The sequence below is a fragment of the Lutjanus erythropterus genome, chromosome 16 (genome assembly GCF_056507025.1).
Source record: "Lutjanus erythropterus isolate fLutEry1 chromosome 16, fLutEry1.hap2, whole genome shotgun sequence".
NCBI lineage: Eukaryota > Metazoa > Chordata > Actinopteri > Lutjaniformes > Lutjanidae > Lutjanus > Lutjanus erythropterus.
Genome location: NC_139332.1, coordinates 2080038 through 2099487, shown reverse-complemented (window position 1 = coordinate 2099487; position 19450 = coordinate 2080038). Strand labels below are relative to the sequence as shown.

The following is a 19450-nucleotide window of genomic DNA, read 5'->3' as shown; positions in this document are numbered from 1 at the left end:
TAATGAAAGTAAATAGATGTAGCCCTACACCGTTCATTCTTTGATTTGATGCCACTTGTAACATTTCATCAGTCAGTTTCTTTACTTAGCTTAAAAAATACCTGGTCAGTTGAATGTATTTTAATCATGTGACAAAGTTCAATGTGAAATTATTGGATTAATACAGTTGTATCTTATCATGTTTGTTGAATTTAATGAAATGGTTTCTATCAAAAATATCAGTCACACTGAAGCAATGCAATTTTCCTCAGACTCTAAACTAATAAAATGACATTGATAGCATATGATTTCCTTAAATTTTAACACATTTATATGACATTAACTCAATGTAATTTTATGTCAGATCTAACATTAATATATAACATTTATCGCATGTGCTTTTCCCCAAGTTAAATTTCCCAAAATTACAATGTACATTTCTCAGATATATTTTTCTTTTGTCTGTACTGCACTAACACAATATTGTTCTGATCTTACACAGGCTGTTGTTTGATTAAAGCAGCTTTTTCATCTTGTTGCGTACATTTCCATACCTTCACAAATATGCAGTCAGACTGTGTACACTACATGAGCAAACAAGCCACAAGGTCTTTGTGATGATTACAAATGTCCCATACAAATTTTACACACTTGCGTACAAACTAAAGGATATACTGCAAGAAAAATCTCCACATTAAAGACATCGCCAGAATGAAAGAAAAATGAGAAATTACATAGAGAATAATAAATGAAAAACATTTCGATAAATTATTTAAATAATGCTGATTTATTTCACAATTTCCTTGGTGGAAATGAGCTTTACTGGACAGGTTTCTAAGTTTTGACTTCAGTTGACATGTTGATCTCTTCAGTACCTGCAACAAAATAAAAAGAGTAAAAATACAACAGAATAGTAAATACTAAAACTTTAAGTCTAATAATTTCAGTGTGGGGGACTGCTATGACTGCTGGAACTCGTGGGAAACTACAGTCATTGGTCAAATTTGCAGAAAAAGTTACGGTAACCGGACGAAATTGCAAGGTCATGCAGAATTCATGGGGACTGGTCTGTGAATAAATTAAGAGAGGTTCTAAGCTTTTATTCTGGACCTTGGTTCTCCAGTGAGCTGCCATTCAGTGAGTGTTGAGCACTTCATTGTGTCTGTGACCCATTTCTCTTTTCAGTTTTATTGCCTCTGCTTTATTTAAAGATATAGTTCAGATTGTTTGAAGTGTGGTTGTAGGAGGTCCATACTCAATGTATCACCAACAGTAGATGGAAGTAGACACGCCTCCAGTATGGAGACACAGTTTAAAGGTCCAGTGTACAATATTTATGGGTATTTATTGTCAGAATATGACAGAAATGCAATATAAGATTCAGAAATTTGCTTAGATTGGTGTATTATGACTTGCAAATAACAATTGTTGGGTTTTTGTTGCCTTAAAATGAGCCCTTTAGACCAGTCATTTCCAAAGACTCGGTGGTGACCCACAGGTGGGTCACAGGATATTTTATTTTGGTCTGCAAAAAAATAAAAAACTGTGGAAGAAATTCTGTAAAATTTAAGATTTATATCTGCAGTACGTCTTTTATAAAGTGTTGAAAATGTGTGTATTGTATCAATGATGGGAAGAAAAATCGAGAGCCTGTAAATTCCACTTAAATGCACTGATTTTGTCTCATTAATGAAACAGGCTAAAATGTTCTATTCTGTAAAAACAGAAAAGTTGAGAAAATTCAAAATTTCAAGTTAACTTACCTCAAGAGATTTTTGAGTTTTGAGCCCATCTCAAACTCTTTAGTTTTAAAAATATTTTACCAACTAATAATGTTTGTTGAGATAATTCACTTTTCTTCTTTAGATAAACTTGAATCTTTGAGTTTTAGAACCCCCAAGAAATTGTATTTCAAGAAGTTGTTGTTGCTTTAAATTTTTTTAGGTTTGTTTTCTTGATGAGAGGAAATAAAAAGATTGAGGTGGCCTGTTAACTGAACATAAATGCATTTATACTGTATACAGTTATAAAGTATTTAATGTGTATGCATGCATTAAGATAATATATGGTGATGTAGAAGTGGCGGTAACGATGGTCAGAAATGTTCATTAATGCAAAAATTAATTCTCCCAGGATTTATTGATGAAGCCTGTTGTGAACTGGGTCATAATGGTTTGTTAAAGTTATAAATAAAGTTTGAGAAACACTGGTTTAGACAAATCAAACACTGACTCTAGATACAACCTTTTGCTTTTTGCACAAGTTTTGTGCTTGGAAGTGAGGGATGAGATGAAATGTTTGCAGTCCACAAGCTCCCTGTTACATGTCAGTAAATCCTACACACTGGTCCATTAAGGGTATGTGATATTTAGAATATTTCTGCCACTGTCAACCAGACTTTTCTGATGGGAAACCACCATTGTATAAGCAGAGTAAAGCCATCAGACTCCACTGACAAAATCAGTGATTTTACCTCACAGAACACAGGAGTTGTTGAAGTACTGCTGCTTTGATCGATTAGGTCTTCGTCTTGTTGGTTTGTGTTATTGTGTGGCTTCTGTGAATCTAAACTGACCCTTTAAAACACTGCAGCTAACAGATTGAGGTGGTGGTAGACCAGCAACTCCTGTGTTTTGTTAGGTAAAATTGCTGTTTTTGCTAAAGGAGTCTGGTGACCTTTGGAGAGTGATATCTGTCTTATGTAAGGCCAGTTTCCTGTCACTAAATGCTGTCTGACAGCAAGGTAAAGCTGTGAAAACATTCTACATTGACTATGGGTACCTCACACAACCCCACTTCAAAAATCTGAACTATCTCTTTAATAGGCTGTGTGTAACTGCAGTTCTTCACTGCTCTGACCTCTTCTTAACCCTTTTACTTACTTTCTGTTCTTTTATCTTTGCAGCACTTCCTTTTCCTCCGTTCTCTATCACTTATCATCCAGCCATCATGCGTAGGTTCAGCTCTGAGGGGTCCCTCCTGGACCTGGACTTCCTCCCGTGGAAGAGGGTAGCACTGAAGAACCAAGATTATGAAAAGAACAGGGATTTTGGCACCTACACACCTCACTTACAGGAAGATGAGCTGGACGGCCCAGCCTGTCCCACCATCCTGGAGCCCGGGGCGAGTCCCGGCGAGGTGGAGAAGAGGGGGCTGGCGAAGGAGCACAGCATCAGTGTGGAGAACCTCAGCGAGCTGGGGAAACTGGACAAGAGCCACCTGGGAGTGTGCATCATCAGCGAGGGCTGCAGGGCCTACAGTGACAGCCAGCTGGCCCCGGGCCCCCAGGGCAGCACAGATAGCATGGAGAGGGATGACCTACCTTCCCCATCCCCTTCATCTTCATCCTCTTCCAACCCCTTCAAATCCACGCAGAGGCAGCACCACATACCCAAATTGTCCTCTGCTAAACTGCACCTCAAGAGTCTGTTTGGACAGGTGGGACACCATTTCAGTTCCAGTCTACACTGCAGAGCAGCTGATAGGCTCTTATATAGTAATATAATACTGTAAAAATTGACTTGCAGAGACTTAAAGGGATAGTTTAGATTATTTGAAGTGTTGCTAAAAAAAGCAAACATCAATATCAGCTTAACTTTGCTGAAACTGTCATTATATAAGCCTCTCCAAACTCCTTAAGGAGAAACAGGGTGGTTTTCTCCCTAAGGAGTCTGGTTGGTTTGGAGAGACCGATATTTGTCTTGTAAAACAGCAGTTTCCCCTAAAATAAAGTCTGTCTGACAGCAAGGTAAAATAGTGCTAATATTCTAAATATAGTGTACACTTAAATTGATGAAGATTTTTTTTTAGGTGTCTAACATACATTTTGCTGCTGACCATGTCCACAGCAGGACATTGCTTAGCTTCCTGCACCAGTGCTCCCTCTGCTTCTGCAAACTGGGGGCAAGCCCACCACCATCTACTGTAGGTAATAAACTGACTTTAGAGAAGAACCTCATACTTTAAAACCTGTTTGCATGACGTCAAACCATCCAATGATAACCCGGACTGCAGTCAAAGCAGACATTTTGTTCACAAATTTCCCAATGTACGTGCTTAAATGTTATCATATTTTCAAACAGATCTTCTTAGACATGCAGCAGACGCAGAGCAACATTAGCATTCATTTGGAGTCATGTTTCTGAGCTTCCTGCTGCAGTGAGAGTGAAGGACTCAACCAGCAGTAAAGTTGTGGGTTGGAAAAGCAAAACAAAGAGCTGAAATACACTGTAAAGAGGTTTGTCAAGCTGAGGGCAGCTGCAGAGTTGGTGATGATTCTCTATGGGTTCATCACTACAAGCATCTTACACATACTGATATGATCCATTGTTAGCATGACATTTTGATTAGAGCTATTTTAAATGAACTGTTTAAGCTTGACTCAATAGTTAAGTTGAACATTTTAAGCCAACACAAACATACATGTCAAACATGTCCTACAAGTACTGTGGATAAAATCACACAGACACTGAACCAACAGGTCCATCTCCAACTGACAGTTGGGACTTTATTTAGTAATGATGACAATGTGATGTTTTAAAGCTTTAAAAATCAAAGGGTAACTTCAGTGTTCTTCCCTTGCGTTTTGTGCCTAAGTAACTAATATGGAATACAATACTTGAAACTGGTCCAGTATTGAGTAAATATGTGGCAGCCAGCAGAAGTGAAACTCAGCTGCAATGTAATCCTCCGTCCAGCTGCACACTGTCAGTCTGTCCACTTAAAGTGCTTGTTTTTGTCACTGATAGGCTCAGATTATTAAACTTAGTGTGTGACAACATTATAGAAAGGATCTATGTGCATCATAAGCTGTACCTTAAGGTCTCCCTTTAGCTTACAGGCTGAAATATACCTAACCTCTCCATAACACTAATCCAATTAGTGAAACATTCTGGAATTTTATTTATGTATTATTTTTTCATGTAACAGAGTTAACGGAGGATATGGCTTTTCTGACTGCCTGGTTAGTCTATAGTAGCCTGAACCTCAGACTGACCCTGAGAGCTAAATGCTGCCAGCAGAGGAGCACAGAGCTGACACAGACCACATACATATGTACGTACGCATGCATGCACGCACTGCTATTAAACATGGATATGCTGCTACAGGTGTCTTTCGTGTAATGACAACAAATTTGTATTAGACCTTTTGCTTGTATGAGAACAAAATCATTCACCTATTTAGCTCTATCATTTATCCTGGGCTTTCAACAAGTCACAGACTGTGTCATATGTCTCCATTCATACTCTGTTTTATATTTTGTAGACTATAGGTTACATATTTTTTGGTACTATCACAAAGTCTCGCCTGGACTATTGAATATATTAAGCAGATGATCTTTAGTAGGCATATTAGATTGAGGTAAAATGATTATGGCAACACTTGTTATATTAAAAACTTTACAAGTGATCAATTGATGTGTGCACTGTGGCAAAAGATAGCTTACAACTTACGATGTACCTTAGCAGCTCTTCTTTAAGGGCATCTGCTAAGGGATAGTAGGAAAAGAAAGTCTTTTCATAACATTGTTAGACACTGTCAGTGACAAAAACACTTTTAGTGGACACACTTGGAGGGTGTGTAGCTGCCTGAAGGGATTATGTTGCAGTTTCACTTCCACTTCCCTCGATACTGGACTGATTTCAAATACTAGAGTTACCCTTTAAGCTAGACTCAACAGTTGAACATTTTAAGCCAATGCAAACATAATGTCCTACAAGTGCTATGGATGAAATTATGTAGCTACTGAGCCACCATGTCAACAGTCCATCTCCACCATGACTCCATCTACTGATGATGACAGAGTTTTAAAGCTTTGGAAGAAGCCATTAAGTAGTTTTAGTTGGCAACATGCAATATCCAAATCACACAACCAGAACTAAATCACATTTTTTTGAAAAAGAAAAAATGTGAGAAAATGGCATTATAATGAGGTACTGCAGTGCTGCAGAGATGACCTGACCTAAAAATCTTATTCTCCAGATGAAAGAAAACATGTTTATTTGGTTCAGACCTCAATAAATATCACAACATCACAATTTTAATAGTTTTTTTCTGCAAACATGAAAATTGTGATGCAAAATTGATCATTTCCACTAATCATAATGCATATTGTGGTACACATATCACGTACACTGAACACTACATACAGGGATCAGAAATTAATTAACAGTTAATAGTATAATAAAGTGACTGTACATATAATTTATTATAAAAGTGTGTTAAGTTATTCTTTATATACTTGAAAATAACAAATAAGCATTAGTAATTTATTGACAAGATGACAAACATACATACATACAATAGATGTTCTCACCTGTCATTGTTGTAGCTGACTTCAGAGGTTTAAACACAGTTCTGTGTCAAAGTGAGACCTGGAGAGATTGATGATGGTTTCAGAGAGTGAAAGAGGAGGAAGATCTGCAGTGATCTTTGTGCTTTCTGTTTCAGAGTCCACATTCCTCTAACTCCAACCTGTCCAACACAGAACAAAAAGACAGGTAAGAATCTATTTGACTTCTTCTTCTTGTTTATTGACAGATTATAGATGATCTCACACAAATCTTCTCCACATTCACAAGATTTCTGTCACTGTCCTTACACAAACACTGGATGTCTTAAAATAAAATCGTGTTGATCCTGAAGGCAAGTTTTTTAATCTTCCCCTCCTGATGAGCTGTAATGATAACAGTATCTTTTAATCTGCTCTCATTTGGCTGACCTCCTCCTGTCCTTGTGTGATCTGGTCCACAGTGCTAAAGAGAGGAGGTCTCGCCTGCACTTCATGCGTCAGTGGAGTCAGGTGGGCCACAGTAAGAGGAGGAAGATCGCTCGAGAAGAACTGGAGAAATGGGCGGAGTCTCTGCATGACCTGCTGGCCAGCCAGAGTAAGTGTTGCTATGTTCTGAGATTGAGATTCACTTTAAATGTTTAATTAAAGTGTTGTTTTGAGGAAGTGAACAAATCCACACTTTTTTAGGGGAAGTTGATAAACTGGATCATTTTCCATTAAATCATTGAACTAAGCAGAGAAGTATAGAGAAATACAGAGGTCTGTCAGCTCGTAACACTCGTTGGTTCAGAGGAAGAAATTGCTGATCATTCATATTTCCATGTCAACAATAAATAGCATTGATCGAGGCTACAGCAATTGTGCTGCACACTTGCTGCATGTGGTGTAAAATGGCAATAACTGTGATTTTACTGTGAACTCATATCTGTACCTGTTTATTTTGATTAGCTGGAAGTAGTTCATTTTCTAGTTTCTCGTCTGTTTTCTAGTTAGCGACCTAAGCATCTGCATTAGTATAGACAGGTGGAGGACACTGACCCTGGCTATGATTTAGAGTTAGAGGCTGTTTCAAAATACTTTGGTGGACAGAGAGACAGAGAGAAACTGTGTGGATACATTAGACCCTCTGAAAGAGGAAATGTCATGGGGCAGATTGCAATTTGTCCAGGGAGATGTTGAGTGAGCTAACTTTAGTGAAACAACTTAAACAGCTGAAATAATTGAAAACAACCTACCTGAAATCTTAAGTACGGCACTAATTTACCTCCAGGCTGCTGTTTCTGTTCAAATTCTACAGTTGGTAAAACCATACAGCTCCACGTCTTTAGCAACAGCTACCAGTAATTTGTCCTGCTCCTCCTGATTGTTATTTCCAAACATCTTTTAACTCTGTTGTCACCACCAGAAGAAGTCCTGTTTGGGCAGCAGGACTGCTTACCATCACACTGCATTTAGCCCCAGTTTAAGAGAGCAGTTAGCCCCAGACTAAGGGAGCTGTTAGCCTATGCACTGGCACAATCCTGGAACATTCCAAAGTGGGCTAACTCGCACTTTAGCCCAGGGCTAGCTGGCCCTGCTCCAGAGCAGGGTTAGCCCCAAGTTTACAGGGCTATCCCCTGAAAACAGACTTAACTAAAAGGGCTAAAACCTGCCCGTGTGAAACATGAATCACAGCTTGATTAGAAGAAGATAATCAGCCAGGTTAACGTAAAACACCTGTGTGTGTACAGAGGGTTTAACCCAGAGCTAGAAGAAAGGCAGTGTGAATCATACAGCCCTGGGCTTAGCTTAACCCTGAGTTAACAATGTGTGTGAAAAGAGGCTCCGTTATTCCAAGTTAGCTTTAGCCCAGGGCTACAGATATGGAGTGTGAAAAGCCTTTAATAGATAATAGCAATACTGTAGTACTGTAGTACTGGTGTGAGAACAGGAACATCAATAAGCACATAAAGTATAGAATAAAGTATAAAGAGTATAAGGAGGAAAAAAGAGAAAAAATGAGAGGAAAGAGAAAGAAAGAAGAAAGAAAGCTGGTTCACCAACCACAGCAGGAGAAAACATGTAGAGTGAGGAGGGTGAAGTTGTAAATACAGAGCAGTCTTAGCTGAATTTACAGGACAACTGATGTATTATGATATATATCATAACTGTGACATAAAATCCCATATACTGTGATAGAGGATTTTGGTCATATCACCCACTCCTAGTTTGATTATTTTAACTGGACCATGCACTGTTGGTGCTGTAGAGGGATGTTTGGATGATTGGCTCCTCTTATTGTTTGTGTTAGGTGTTGTACAGGTGAACACATGAGCCTGCAGAGTGACGTGATTCACAGTCCATAGGTGGAAACAGTTGGTGTAAATACTGACATAAAAGGCAGCAATAAAACAGCAAAAAAAGACTAATGTAGATGATTCAGACTTTAAGCCAAACAATAAGGCTTTGCAAACACCTTGTACATATGGAGACAGGACACCTTCAACATATGGACATAACAGACTGTAAGGATACAATAAAACTTCTACATGTACCTTTAGCTGATGTTAGATGACAACTCCTCTTTTACCCTTTTCTGACTTGAACTCTCACCCTGACATTTAACTGACTAAAGCCACTTCTGCCTTGGAGAAATGTTTGTGCAACTAAAAGTCAGATGTGTCTCAAGTTCCCCTGCTTTTATGTGAACTTGTGTGTTGCTGCAGCGATGTTGACATCCGAGCCCACGTCACTGGTTACTGTGTGCTGTGCAATAAAGCCAAAAGAGCAGCACTTCCCCTGACCCAACTGCTGCTATGAATAGAACAGATAGTAAACACTATAAATCACTGCTACAGAGAGTCTGCCTAAAAGTCTCTGCAGCTCGAGGGTGTTTGAGCAGTCTGACATTAACAAGGATTATATTGTTGCAACGTTGCATGATGAGGAAACCTGTGTGTTTGCATAGGTAGATTCCTCAATCACTTCTCTGTTTCCTGGTGGTGTTGCTTCTCTTGGTGTTCTCCAGCATCCTCCACTATCTGATGACTTACTCACGTTGTTACCCGTATCAACAAAAGCAGGCCAGGCCCTGAACCCTCTGATATCACACATGGCACTGCAGGATTTTTTGCATGCCACAGAATGTTTCCACTCACCTGTCTGCTGTAGAGATCACAGAGTTTCTGCAGGTTGTCTCTCATTTACTACAAATGTCAGACATATCTTTATTTCTGATCATGTCTGAGAGCAGGCTGGGATGATCCTTTAGATGTGCTTTTCATTCCAACAGTCTCATTTCACAACAGTATGAAGCAATTGTCAGTAGACAGTTCGCAGTTCACGCCCAAATCAAAAATACATATTTTTCCTCTCACCTGGAGTGTTCTTTTTACCTTGGGAGGCAGCTGAATTTGCAAGATCACAAGATCATGCAAGAATCCACCTTGCTAGGCTTCACGTTATCTGTTTGTGTCAGCACACACAATTAGCATCCTAGGAGGGACTACTGGCGACCAGGGGCATGGTTTTAGGTGTGACAACAGCAAGAAGCGTCCATGGAAATGGCTTGTCTCGAACAAACAATGGTGGCTCCTGGAGGAAAGAATGACACCGAAGGCTCATCTTCATGGAAGAGATGTTTTCCGCTCTTCTCCGAACCAGCTTCAGCAAGTTTGTTCTGATTGATTGATGTTAGCACGTTAAACATAACAGGCAGATGCTTCATCTAATCACCTGCCAAGTTTTTTTAAGTGCCTGTCCTTTTCCAAACAGTTTCTGAGGACAACTTCCCAAATGGTTCTGTGTAGATTGTAAACAATGAGAAAGCTGCCTATGCAGTTTGGCAATAGAAGTACAGTAGACCACAACAGCTTGTCAATGTGTGCTGCAAGCACGAGCAGTTCTGATTGCGTCCTCAATCCAGTCAACACGTGTAATAGGTTGCAGCCATCAACGCCACAGATTGTTCTAAAACGGTCGTGATTCTGAACAGCTTAAGTCGACAAGTGGAATGTGAATTGTGACGTATTGTATACACAACAGCCAGACATTTTGGTGATTTTGGTGCTGGTAAAACACTGAATTCAACACTTGCAGCTTAATAACTCGTCTGGGGGGGACTGCTACTTCTGTTGTAGAAATGCATGCGCAGCTTGTTGATGATGTCGGCTGTCTGTGAAGTTACCAGGCAGGAAGGCTCTACCAAGAGATGTGATCAAGTTGCATTAGGGGGAATGTGTTTTTGGAGCTTGGCCCAGGCTACAAACTCAAAGTCATAATATGTCAGTCTCTGCTGTTTTGATTCTGATCATCACTTTTATAAAAATCTGTCTCTTGCTAGTTCCCTAAATCACTGGAGTTCTCTTAAAGTAATCCATCACAGTCATCATGTCTGCTGTTCAAGTTCAGCTGTTCAGGCTGTCCAAATGTTATTATCTTTTCATCATGATGAACAATTTGAAACAACTACACAACAATAACATACCTCCAGCTAGTTTCACCACTGATGTCAGATAAACAGCTAGATGGGACCTCAGGACAGCTGAGACCGAAGATGTCCTTGAAGGTTAAGTGCTCTGTGTCCTGTGATTGAATTGTGTCTGTCGCAGTCTAACATCAGTGGATTGTAATGGAAGAAGTGGAAAAGGCTTTTTCTAAGTGGATGAATCTGAAGCCATTTTCAGTGACATACAGTCCTCACTGAAGAAGGAGAAAAGAAAAGCCATTAGCAGAACCAGATCCCACAAGTAGTGCTGTAATGTGAGCTCGGCCTCCTCTAGCTGATGTTATGAGCTCTGAACTGGAGATGTGTTGTCTATTCACAGGCCATGCACTATGATTTAGTAGTGGCTAAAATGCAGCTCACAATGATGCATCTAATTACAGAGACAGAGCAGGAGTGATATTTTATCACCCCACATTCTCATGAAATTTTAATACAGTCTGAATGGGCCTGTTGACCACAATAAAAACACACATCATCATTTGAAACACTCAAGCCTCTACCAGTTGATTTTCAGACTGTGTTAGTGAGTGGAGGCAAACAGCTGCCTGGAAGGTAGAAAAACAAATTCAGGGCCCTATCTTACACTGATCTAAAGTGCAAGTGGAAAGTGCGATGCGCAATGGATTTACCCTGATTAATTCACAGATGAGTTTTAGGCTGAGCATGCAATAAACCAGTCAGGAATTAGAAGCAGGTGCGCCAGGAGCACAAGCGGTGTTAGCATGATGGTGGATTTAACAGGAGGAACCAAAGAGAAAAGATTTCCAAGAGACGAGACAGATCTCCTGGTTCAAGAAGTGAAAGTGCCAGAGCACGAAATTTATGGAGATGGCAGGACGTCTTTGAACCAGCTTCATGTGTAAATAGTTTATTTTCCATTAACACTTGCAAAAAGTAATACAATACATGAACTGTAAATATCATGCAGATATGTAACTGATTATGTTTTACACTAAAGCACCTTCAAATTATGTGATATTTCATAAGTAAGTATAAAAGTGGTCCATTTTCAGCACATTAGCCACCCTGAAAACCAATATGACCTTGTTTTTTGAGTGTTGTCTTACTTTTGGACAAGTTAACTAGTCTAAATTTAAATTTCTGTTTAACTGACAAAGAAATTAGCTGCTAGGACCATCTCCTGAACCCCTAACTGCTGGAGCACCGACTATGTGGCTGACTCATTATGACATTTTTTCTCTAATATGTTTGTCTGTAGGTTTCTATATATGTGTGTGTCATGAAAATACAAGTGTACTCATGGAAAACTGAATTTCCCCATGCAAGATTAAAGCTGTTGGAGCTACAGAAACACGGTTGAATAGTGGTGTTGCAGAGAAGAGCAGACGTTAGTTTGCTAGTTAGTTTAATGAATGAGTAATGTTCAAATTGCCTACAGCAGCTTTAATAAACTGCTAAAGTTTCATATAGGTCAATATCAATAATTATTGATCATATAGGTTGTGATTGACAACATGTTGTGTACTCCAAAGTGTAGAAGCAGTTAAAGTGATAAAATAAGTTGGATTATATGTTGTATTATTGGTAGCCAATATGGACAAAATCAAATATAAAATTTTTGACCAAATATTACAACAATATTGTAGGGATGACTATTCATCACTTTCATAGAATATTAACACAGTGAGATTTTTGATCAATAATCATCAGTAATGTGGATTAAGTGACTCAGTGTGTAAAGGTTAGTAATAGAACAGCTAGAACAGACTGGTGAGTTCACTTAACTGTCATATCATGATATAATGATATCCAAAATTGATCATAATATCTAGTCTCATATCACAATATGATATAATATCAAATTATTGCCCAGGCCTAGTTACAAGCACAAGTTATTGTACCATTGTTTGTTAGGAAAAAAAATCACCGTGACACAAAAATATGTAAAATAATAATTATAATAATAATAACATTTTGTAGAAAAATGTATTTTTCAAAGTTAGGTTTTGAAATGTTTTAATATTAATACAAAAACTCAGGTATTGTTGTGGCACCAATATTGAAATCTTTGTAAAGTCTGTGTTAAGGAAAAAGGGGGTTTTCTATGTGTTAGAAAATAGTTGCCAAAAACGTGAAGAGACTGAGAACTATGTAGTACTGAACTGTGGAGTTAGACTGTTAAACTGTTGTTCATGATTTCTGCATTCAGGATTTTTTGGGTGAACCTGAAGCATGGCTCTGTAATGTGCTGGAGCCACGGTCCCCCAACACTATATAACAGACCAACACAGTCAGTTACAAACAGACCTTCAGTGACTCTCTCAGTCCAAATCAGTCCAGCAGTTCACTTCAGCTCACTTCAGTTCCAACAACCTGACACAGAAAAAAAAAAAAAAACATCCTGTCACCGTCCTCCGGCTCTGGTGGCTTGAACATGTCTGGACATAAAGCTGATAGACAAAGCGTCCATGTTTCAGGTCATTTTCAGGTCATAGTGGTGTTTGACACTGAGACAGCTGAGTGGACACGCCCCCACTGTTTCACAGCAGAGACAGCTGCTCTTTTTTCATGATTTTGACACCTAATTTTGTAAATTTTACTTTTTTTTTCTAATCATTCAAATTTGTCTGGGTGGTTAATACCGCATATTTCCATGATGTGACAAACTCAGAACACACATTTATTGTCACTTTACAAAATCTTTAAACAATACCCAGCCACATGGGTGCTAAGAATGTACCTCATAAATCTATACACTTCTCAGTGGACTTTCAAAGAAATTCGTACATTCACTGTCAACAAGTCCTATGATCATGTTTCTAACAGTGCATGATCTGCTGTAAGTCAGTCCAGTATCAGTGAATATGGAATAAACTGAACTCTGTTGACAAGAAGACATCTTCTGTCAGATTATTTCTTTTATTTTGCCGTGTTATCGTATTTGAAGCTGAGTCACAGGGAGCTGATTGGTGCTCAGGCTTCAGTGCCTACATATGTTTTACAGTGACTGTACTGTTCACAGAGTGTGAGGCCTGAGCTCAGCACTCTGTGTGACTTGTCCTCCTTATCAGTGCTGTGTTAATTTGGCGTGCCGTCCTGTGCGGCTGACATGTGTGAACTGTGACATGTTGTGTGTGTGGTGTCAGCAGTTTGAGGCCTCTCTCTGAACAAAGCAGTCTGTCATGTTTGATAGCTCACTCTGAAAACAGGCTCAGAGGCGATGGGTGTGTGTCGACATTTTATAATGAGCCTGAGAAACTTTGCTGCTGGTAATACTTGTGGTTTGTCAGGGACTAGGCCTGAGGGACTGTGTGGGTGTGTGTCCTCTTGTAACTGTGACGCTGCATGGTGAGGTAAGCCCCACTTATCTTCCTCCTCCTCTCAGCTGGTGTTTCAGTGTTTGGGGCGTTCTTGCGCTCTGAGTTCAGCGAGGAGAACCTGCAGTTCTATCTGGCCTGTGAGCAGTACCAACACTCGTCCAACAACTTCAGCCTGCAGAGGAGAGCCAAGGACATCTGCGCCACCTACATCCAACCAGGTGCCCCCCGCGAGGTACACGCCTGCTTTAATATCCAATCTGACTGCATGCACTCACAGCTAATCTATGCAACCTTTTCTCATGAACCAGGAAGTGTAACTCAAGTCCTGTCACGTCTTACACCTGCTTTATCATTCCAATTATGTGTCTCCCTCCAAACAATGCACTCTGTGTATTTTGGATTCTCTTTGTGTTTTCAGAAGCTTGTGTGGGCGGTTTAACGTCACAACATTACATCAGTTCATGTAGAGCATTTTTCCACTAATAGAGCAAGAGTTCATCGAGGCTAAAAATATCTTAGGCAAATGCTTAAATGACAAGATTTAATCTTTAACCAGAAAAACCTCCTTAAATGGAAAATCTCTTTACCATCTAAGGAGGTGTCTTGGCCAAGATAGGCAGAGAAACTGAGTTATCAATGAAACTAAAGATGAAAAGATTTGTCTGTTCTGGTTTAAAGGTCCAGTGTGTGTAATTGAATGTGATTTATTGAAAGAATGTTGTTGGCAGTATGTCTTCATTAGTGTGTAATCACCTGAAAATAAAAAAGTTTTTTTTTTTTTTTCATTCCCTTAGAATGAGCCCTTGACAGAAACATTCTTCACAACCTTACATTTTGTCCAAACTCCACAACTTTTAAGCAAATTGGACCAATCATCCTTATAGCAAAATAGCAGTCCCCCGTACAAACATGATACATGTACGTCTCGGTTAACAAACTCAATGTTGTCTGAATACGTCCCAGGTGCACTTCTTCAGTTGGAGGTTTTGTAATCGTGAGCCTTTTTGGAGAAGTTACTGAAAACTTTTAATGAATTATACAAAAAACTGCAACTTTTTTTTGCAATTTTCACTTGCTTAATGCAAAGGAACACAAAATTTGTGAGGGAACACAAATTTATTGTGGGGAACACAAAAAGTTATTGTGAGAGAACACCAAATGAAGGAACCCAAAATTTACTGTAAGAAAGAAAATTTAAAGCTTTTTGTGTTTTGTTGCAGGTGAACCTGGACAGTAAGACAAGGGATCTAACCATCCAGCTGCTGCAGGCTCCGTCTCACACCTCTATGTCCCACGCACAGAAACGCATCTACTCGCTCCTGGACACAGACTGTTATCCCCGCTTCCTCCAGTCCAACATCTACCTCTCCTTACTCCGAGAGGCCGACTAGAAGCCTCACGTTGATGCCACAGCTGGACTCAGGAGGAGGAACAGCAGCTTCCAGGACTTCCTAAACATTGTGAAAGCTGAATATGTCTTCAAAAGAGAGAGCTGCTGTGTAGGAAGTTTGTGTAAATCTGAAATATCTGGAGCAAATGTTGTTGGTCACTGGACACTGTGTATAGGAATGTAAGTTAAATTATTGGTTCAAAATCCTAGGAAATACTCTTATCTGCTTTATTTGAGAGAGTGACATATCCAGATTACTATGAGTATCGCATGTCTTAAAGGGACAGTTCACCCCAGAATCAAAAATACATATTTTTCCTTCAATGTAGTGCTATTTATCCATTTAGATAGGTTTGGTGTGATTTGCCAACACAGAGATTTCTGCCTTCTCTTGAATAAAACAGGACTAAATGTCACTCAGCTAGTGGTGCTCAAAGCCAAACAACATTAGAAAAATGCAACAGCAATGTCTCTTTTCAGAAATCATGACCCAGTTACTCAAGATAATCCAATCTTTGTTGTGAGCAGTTTCATTTAGGATCTAATTTCTTTGTAGTAGAAAGAAAGTAGTTCTGGTTGTTTCTACTGCAGGAAAAAAGTAGTTCTGGTAGATTCTACTGTAGAAAGAAAATAGTTCCTATGTGAAACTGCTCACAACAAGGTTTGTGGATTATCTTGAGTAACCGTGTCAGTTGGTGCTTGTGTACCACAAGCCAAGTCCACTTAGTCCCATTATGTTGGAGAGAGGGCAGACATTTCTACAGTCGATATCTCCAAAAATCTGCAACTCACACCAAAACGATGGATAAACAGCACTACAGGCCAGAAGAAAATATGTATTTTTGATTTTAGGGTGAACTGTCCCTGTAAATCTTTATGCTACACTAACCACACAGGAGTCTGATACCTTTTTGAAAAAGCAAATAAGATAATTTCCCAAAATGTTAAACTGTTCCTTTACGTGTGTCCTGGAAGGCGTGGGGCTGCAGCTGGAGCTCCAGTCGGCTCTGAGAATTTGGAAAAACTCACGAGGCAGTTTTCTCTCCCTCAATAAAAACATGAACCGTGAAACTATGCAGCTCTTGTTTTTAATCATTAAACATCCTCCCTGTGAGCAGCTAACGTCCCTATGGTCCACTAACTCGGCCCGAGTTTCCTCTGCCGACAGAAAGGAAAAACAAGTTGAGCAAGAATGAGCTCTTTGCTGAAAAGGTCAGGGTACTGTGTAATTTACTTGTGTGGCAAAGGCGGGAAACCTGAGCTAATTGACTCTGTCAGGTAAAATGAACACACAGCTCCAGCTCTAAATACTCCCTGTTCAAACATGATAAAGTACGCTCAGTAATTTCAGTAATTTGTTTGTAATGAGTATGTTGAGTAGCACTTCCGTGATGTTGGTCCTGTACAATTTGAAACACCCACCTATGATTGGAATGATACTGAAGTGTTTTAGAGTTTGAACGAGAAAGAAATAAAATCCTGTTTTGTATCTGACATGTGTGCTGATTGGTCACTTTTCCTGCAGAGATCAGCATCAACAGCTGCAGTTATTGTGTGTGTGTGTGTGTGTGTGTGTGTGTGTGTGTGTGGAGGGTGGTGACCCCTGCTCATGCAGAGGTTGCTGGGATACTAAGCCAGATGGAGAGAACGTGCCAAATGTGTCGTGGACCAAAGCAAAGAGTAACACTGGTTATTGACTTAACCCAGTCCACTGTAACAGTTCATTCATTTAAACTGACTGTTTTTATCTCTTTTACTGTATGTGGACAGGTCACCCTGCTGTGCTCCATCATTTCTTTGATTCAGTGTTGTGTCAGACAGAAATGTATTCTGCTCTGTCCTCACTGATGAATTTGAAACTATTAATCCTGTAGTTTCTTTGGTCCAGGAATTAATATGAATACACACATGACTTCATGCAGAAAAATGCATGAATCCATTCACGTAATACTTCATCAACAATCAGGAATGAACAGTATCTCATGCATGACTTAATGTGACAGCAGTATGTTTATGAATGCAAACACTGAGGTATTTCACTCATCATGATCTCTGAGTTATTAATGACATCCACGTCTTCTTCAGAGGTCAGTCTGTAGTTAAATGGACAGGACAACAACCTGACCAGTCACAGGAGTGCACCCCCAAACCCCAGGGGTGGAAGTAACTAATTACAAATACTCAAATTACTGCAATCAAGCAACTTTTTATGGGTACTTTTATGAGTAGACTTTTAAGTCTGTACTTAAATATGCATTACAAGATGTAATCTACTTTTAAAATCATGATTGAGTACTGAGTACAATTTGAATTAATATCCAATTTTTTCAGCTGCAATTTAGCTAAAAGGTGATCTGATTGCAAACCAGGACACACAAAAAACAAAATTCTGCAGCAGCACAGGTTTGAGGTAAGGATGCCGGAGATTAATGATTAATGATTAATGATTAATTGTGTCTAAGAATTTAATCTATTAAAAATGTATCAGTCAATATTTAAGCAACAATCTAGAAATTTGTTGACTAAAGAAATTTAAACTTAAAATGACAAAAAAGAAAAAAGCAGAACAATTTGAAAATGAGAAAAAATGTTTTTATCTTAAAAATGTTAATAATTGATTAAACGTCTGCTATTCAAGTGTTAACCAACAACTAAAAAGTAAGTGATACTAGTAGTTTTTGTCAAGAATACTTTGAAGTGTTTTTCTAACATCAGTACTTTTACTTGTAATTGAGTAATCTTATATTAATGTAACTTGTACTTGACTGTACTAGTACTTGACTACAGATTTTCAGTGCTCTTTCCTCTACCTAACCATAACTGTATTGAGTTCCAAGTCTTGTAATTATGATTAATTAAGCGTGACTTCTTCATGACTTCATCACATCTGTGGTATGTTTTTTCAGAATACATAATGCCAAAATATACAGAAGGGCTGATTGTATTTAAAGGACCACAAACATGATGAAGTCATAAAGAAGTTGTGTTTAAGGGGACAGTTCACCCCCAAAAAAATCAAAAATACATATTTTTCTTCTGGCCTGTAGTGCTGTTTATTTATCCTCAGTGTTTTGGTGTGAGTTGCAGAGTTTTGGAGATATCGACTGTAGAGATGTCTGCCTTCTCTCCAATATAATGGAACTAAATGACACTAGTCTTGTGGAGCTCAAAGTGCTGAATTAATACATTTGAAAAACTCAACAGCAATGTCTCTTTCCAAAAGTCATGACCGGGTTACTGAAGATAATCCAAAAACCTTGTTGTGAGACCTGTTGTCTAACCTCTGAAGACTTCTGACACTTCTCCAGGTCCAGGTTATGGCTGCAGCAGGACAAGCAAAGGTCTGTGGGAGGTTGAGTCTACGTGAAAGTTCAGTCAGCATTTTAACTCATCCATCAACCTTAACCTTTAATACTTACTCTTTTCTAGAGCTTTTAACCTGTCTTCATCATGGTATTTATTAAGATTGCAAATTGCAAACTTTATTTCCACAGTAATATGCATAATGCATATTCTGACCACATTATATAGTGTTTGAAATATATAGGCTTAAAGGCCCACAGATACTTGAATATCAGATAACATGTGGAGCATGCTTATAAAAATAATCTTCGTTATATTTCAGCTCTTTACTTGATAGTAGATTGAATACATTTTATTTGATTTAACAAATTATCCCCCAGCTGTCTGGGGCAGGGCTTTCTGTGTGGAGTTTGCATGTTCTCCCCGTGTATGTGTAGGTTCTCTCTGGGTTCTCCAGCTTCCTCCCACAGTCCAAAGACATGCATGCTAGGTTAATTGGTGACTCTGAATTGCCTGTAGGTGTGAATGTGAGTGTGAGTGTTTGTCTGTCTCTATGTGTCAGTCCTGTGATGAACTGGTGACTTGTCCAGGGTGAACCCCGCCTCTCACCCAATGTCAGCTGGGATAGACTCCAGCAACCTGCAACCCTTCAGGAATAAGCGGTTACAGAAAATGGATGGATGGATGGATTTACCAAATTCTTAATGACTGATTAATCG

At 39.1% G+C, this 19450-nt stretch overlaps 1 protein-coding gene across 1 annotated transcript; it reads left to right on the top strand.

Annotated features, from left to right (window-relative positions):
- The first annotated feature begins 2863 nt into the window (after positions 1-2863).
- LOC146312577 (uncharacterized) lies at positions 2864-16922 on the top strand. Its single transcript, XM_084739166.1, has 5 exons — positions 2864-3417; positions 6430-6479; positions 6733-6866; positions 14104-14270; positions 15259-16922. The coding sequence occupies exons 1-5, from the start codon at positions 2929-2931 to the stop codon at positions 15427-15429; spliced, it is 1011 nt and encodes a 336-aa protein (XP_084595292.1). The 5' UTR covers positions 2864-2928; the 3' UTR covers positions 15430-16922.
- The last annotated feature ends 2528 nt before the right edge of the window (positions 16923-19450 follow it).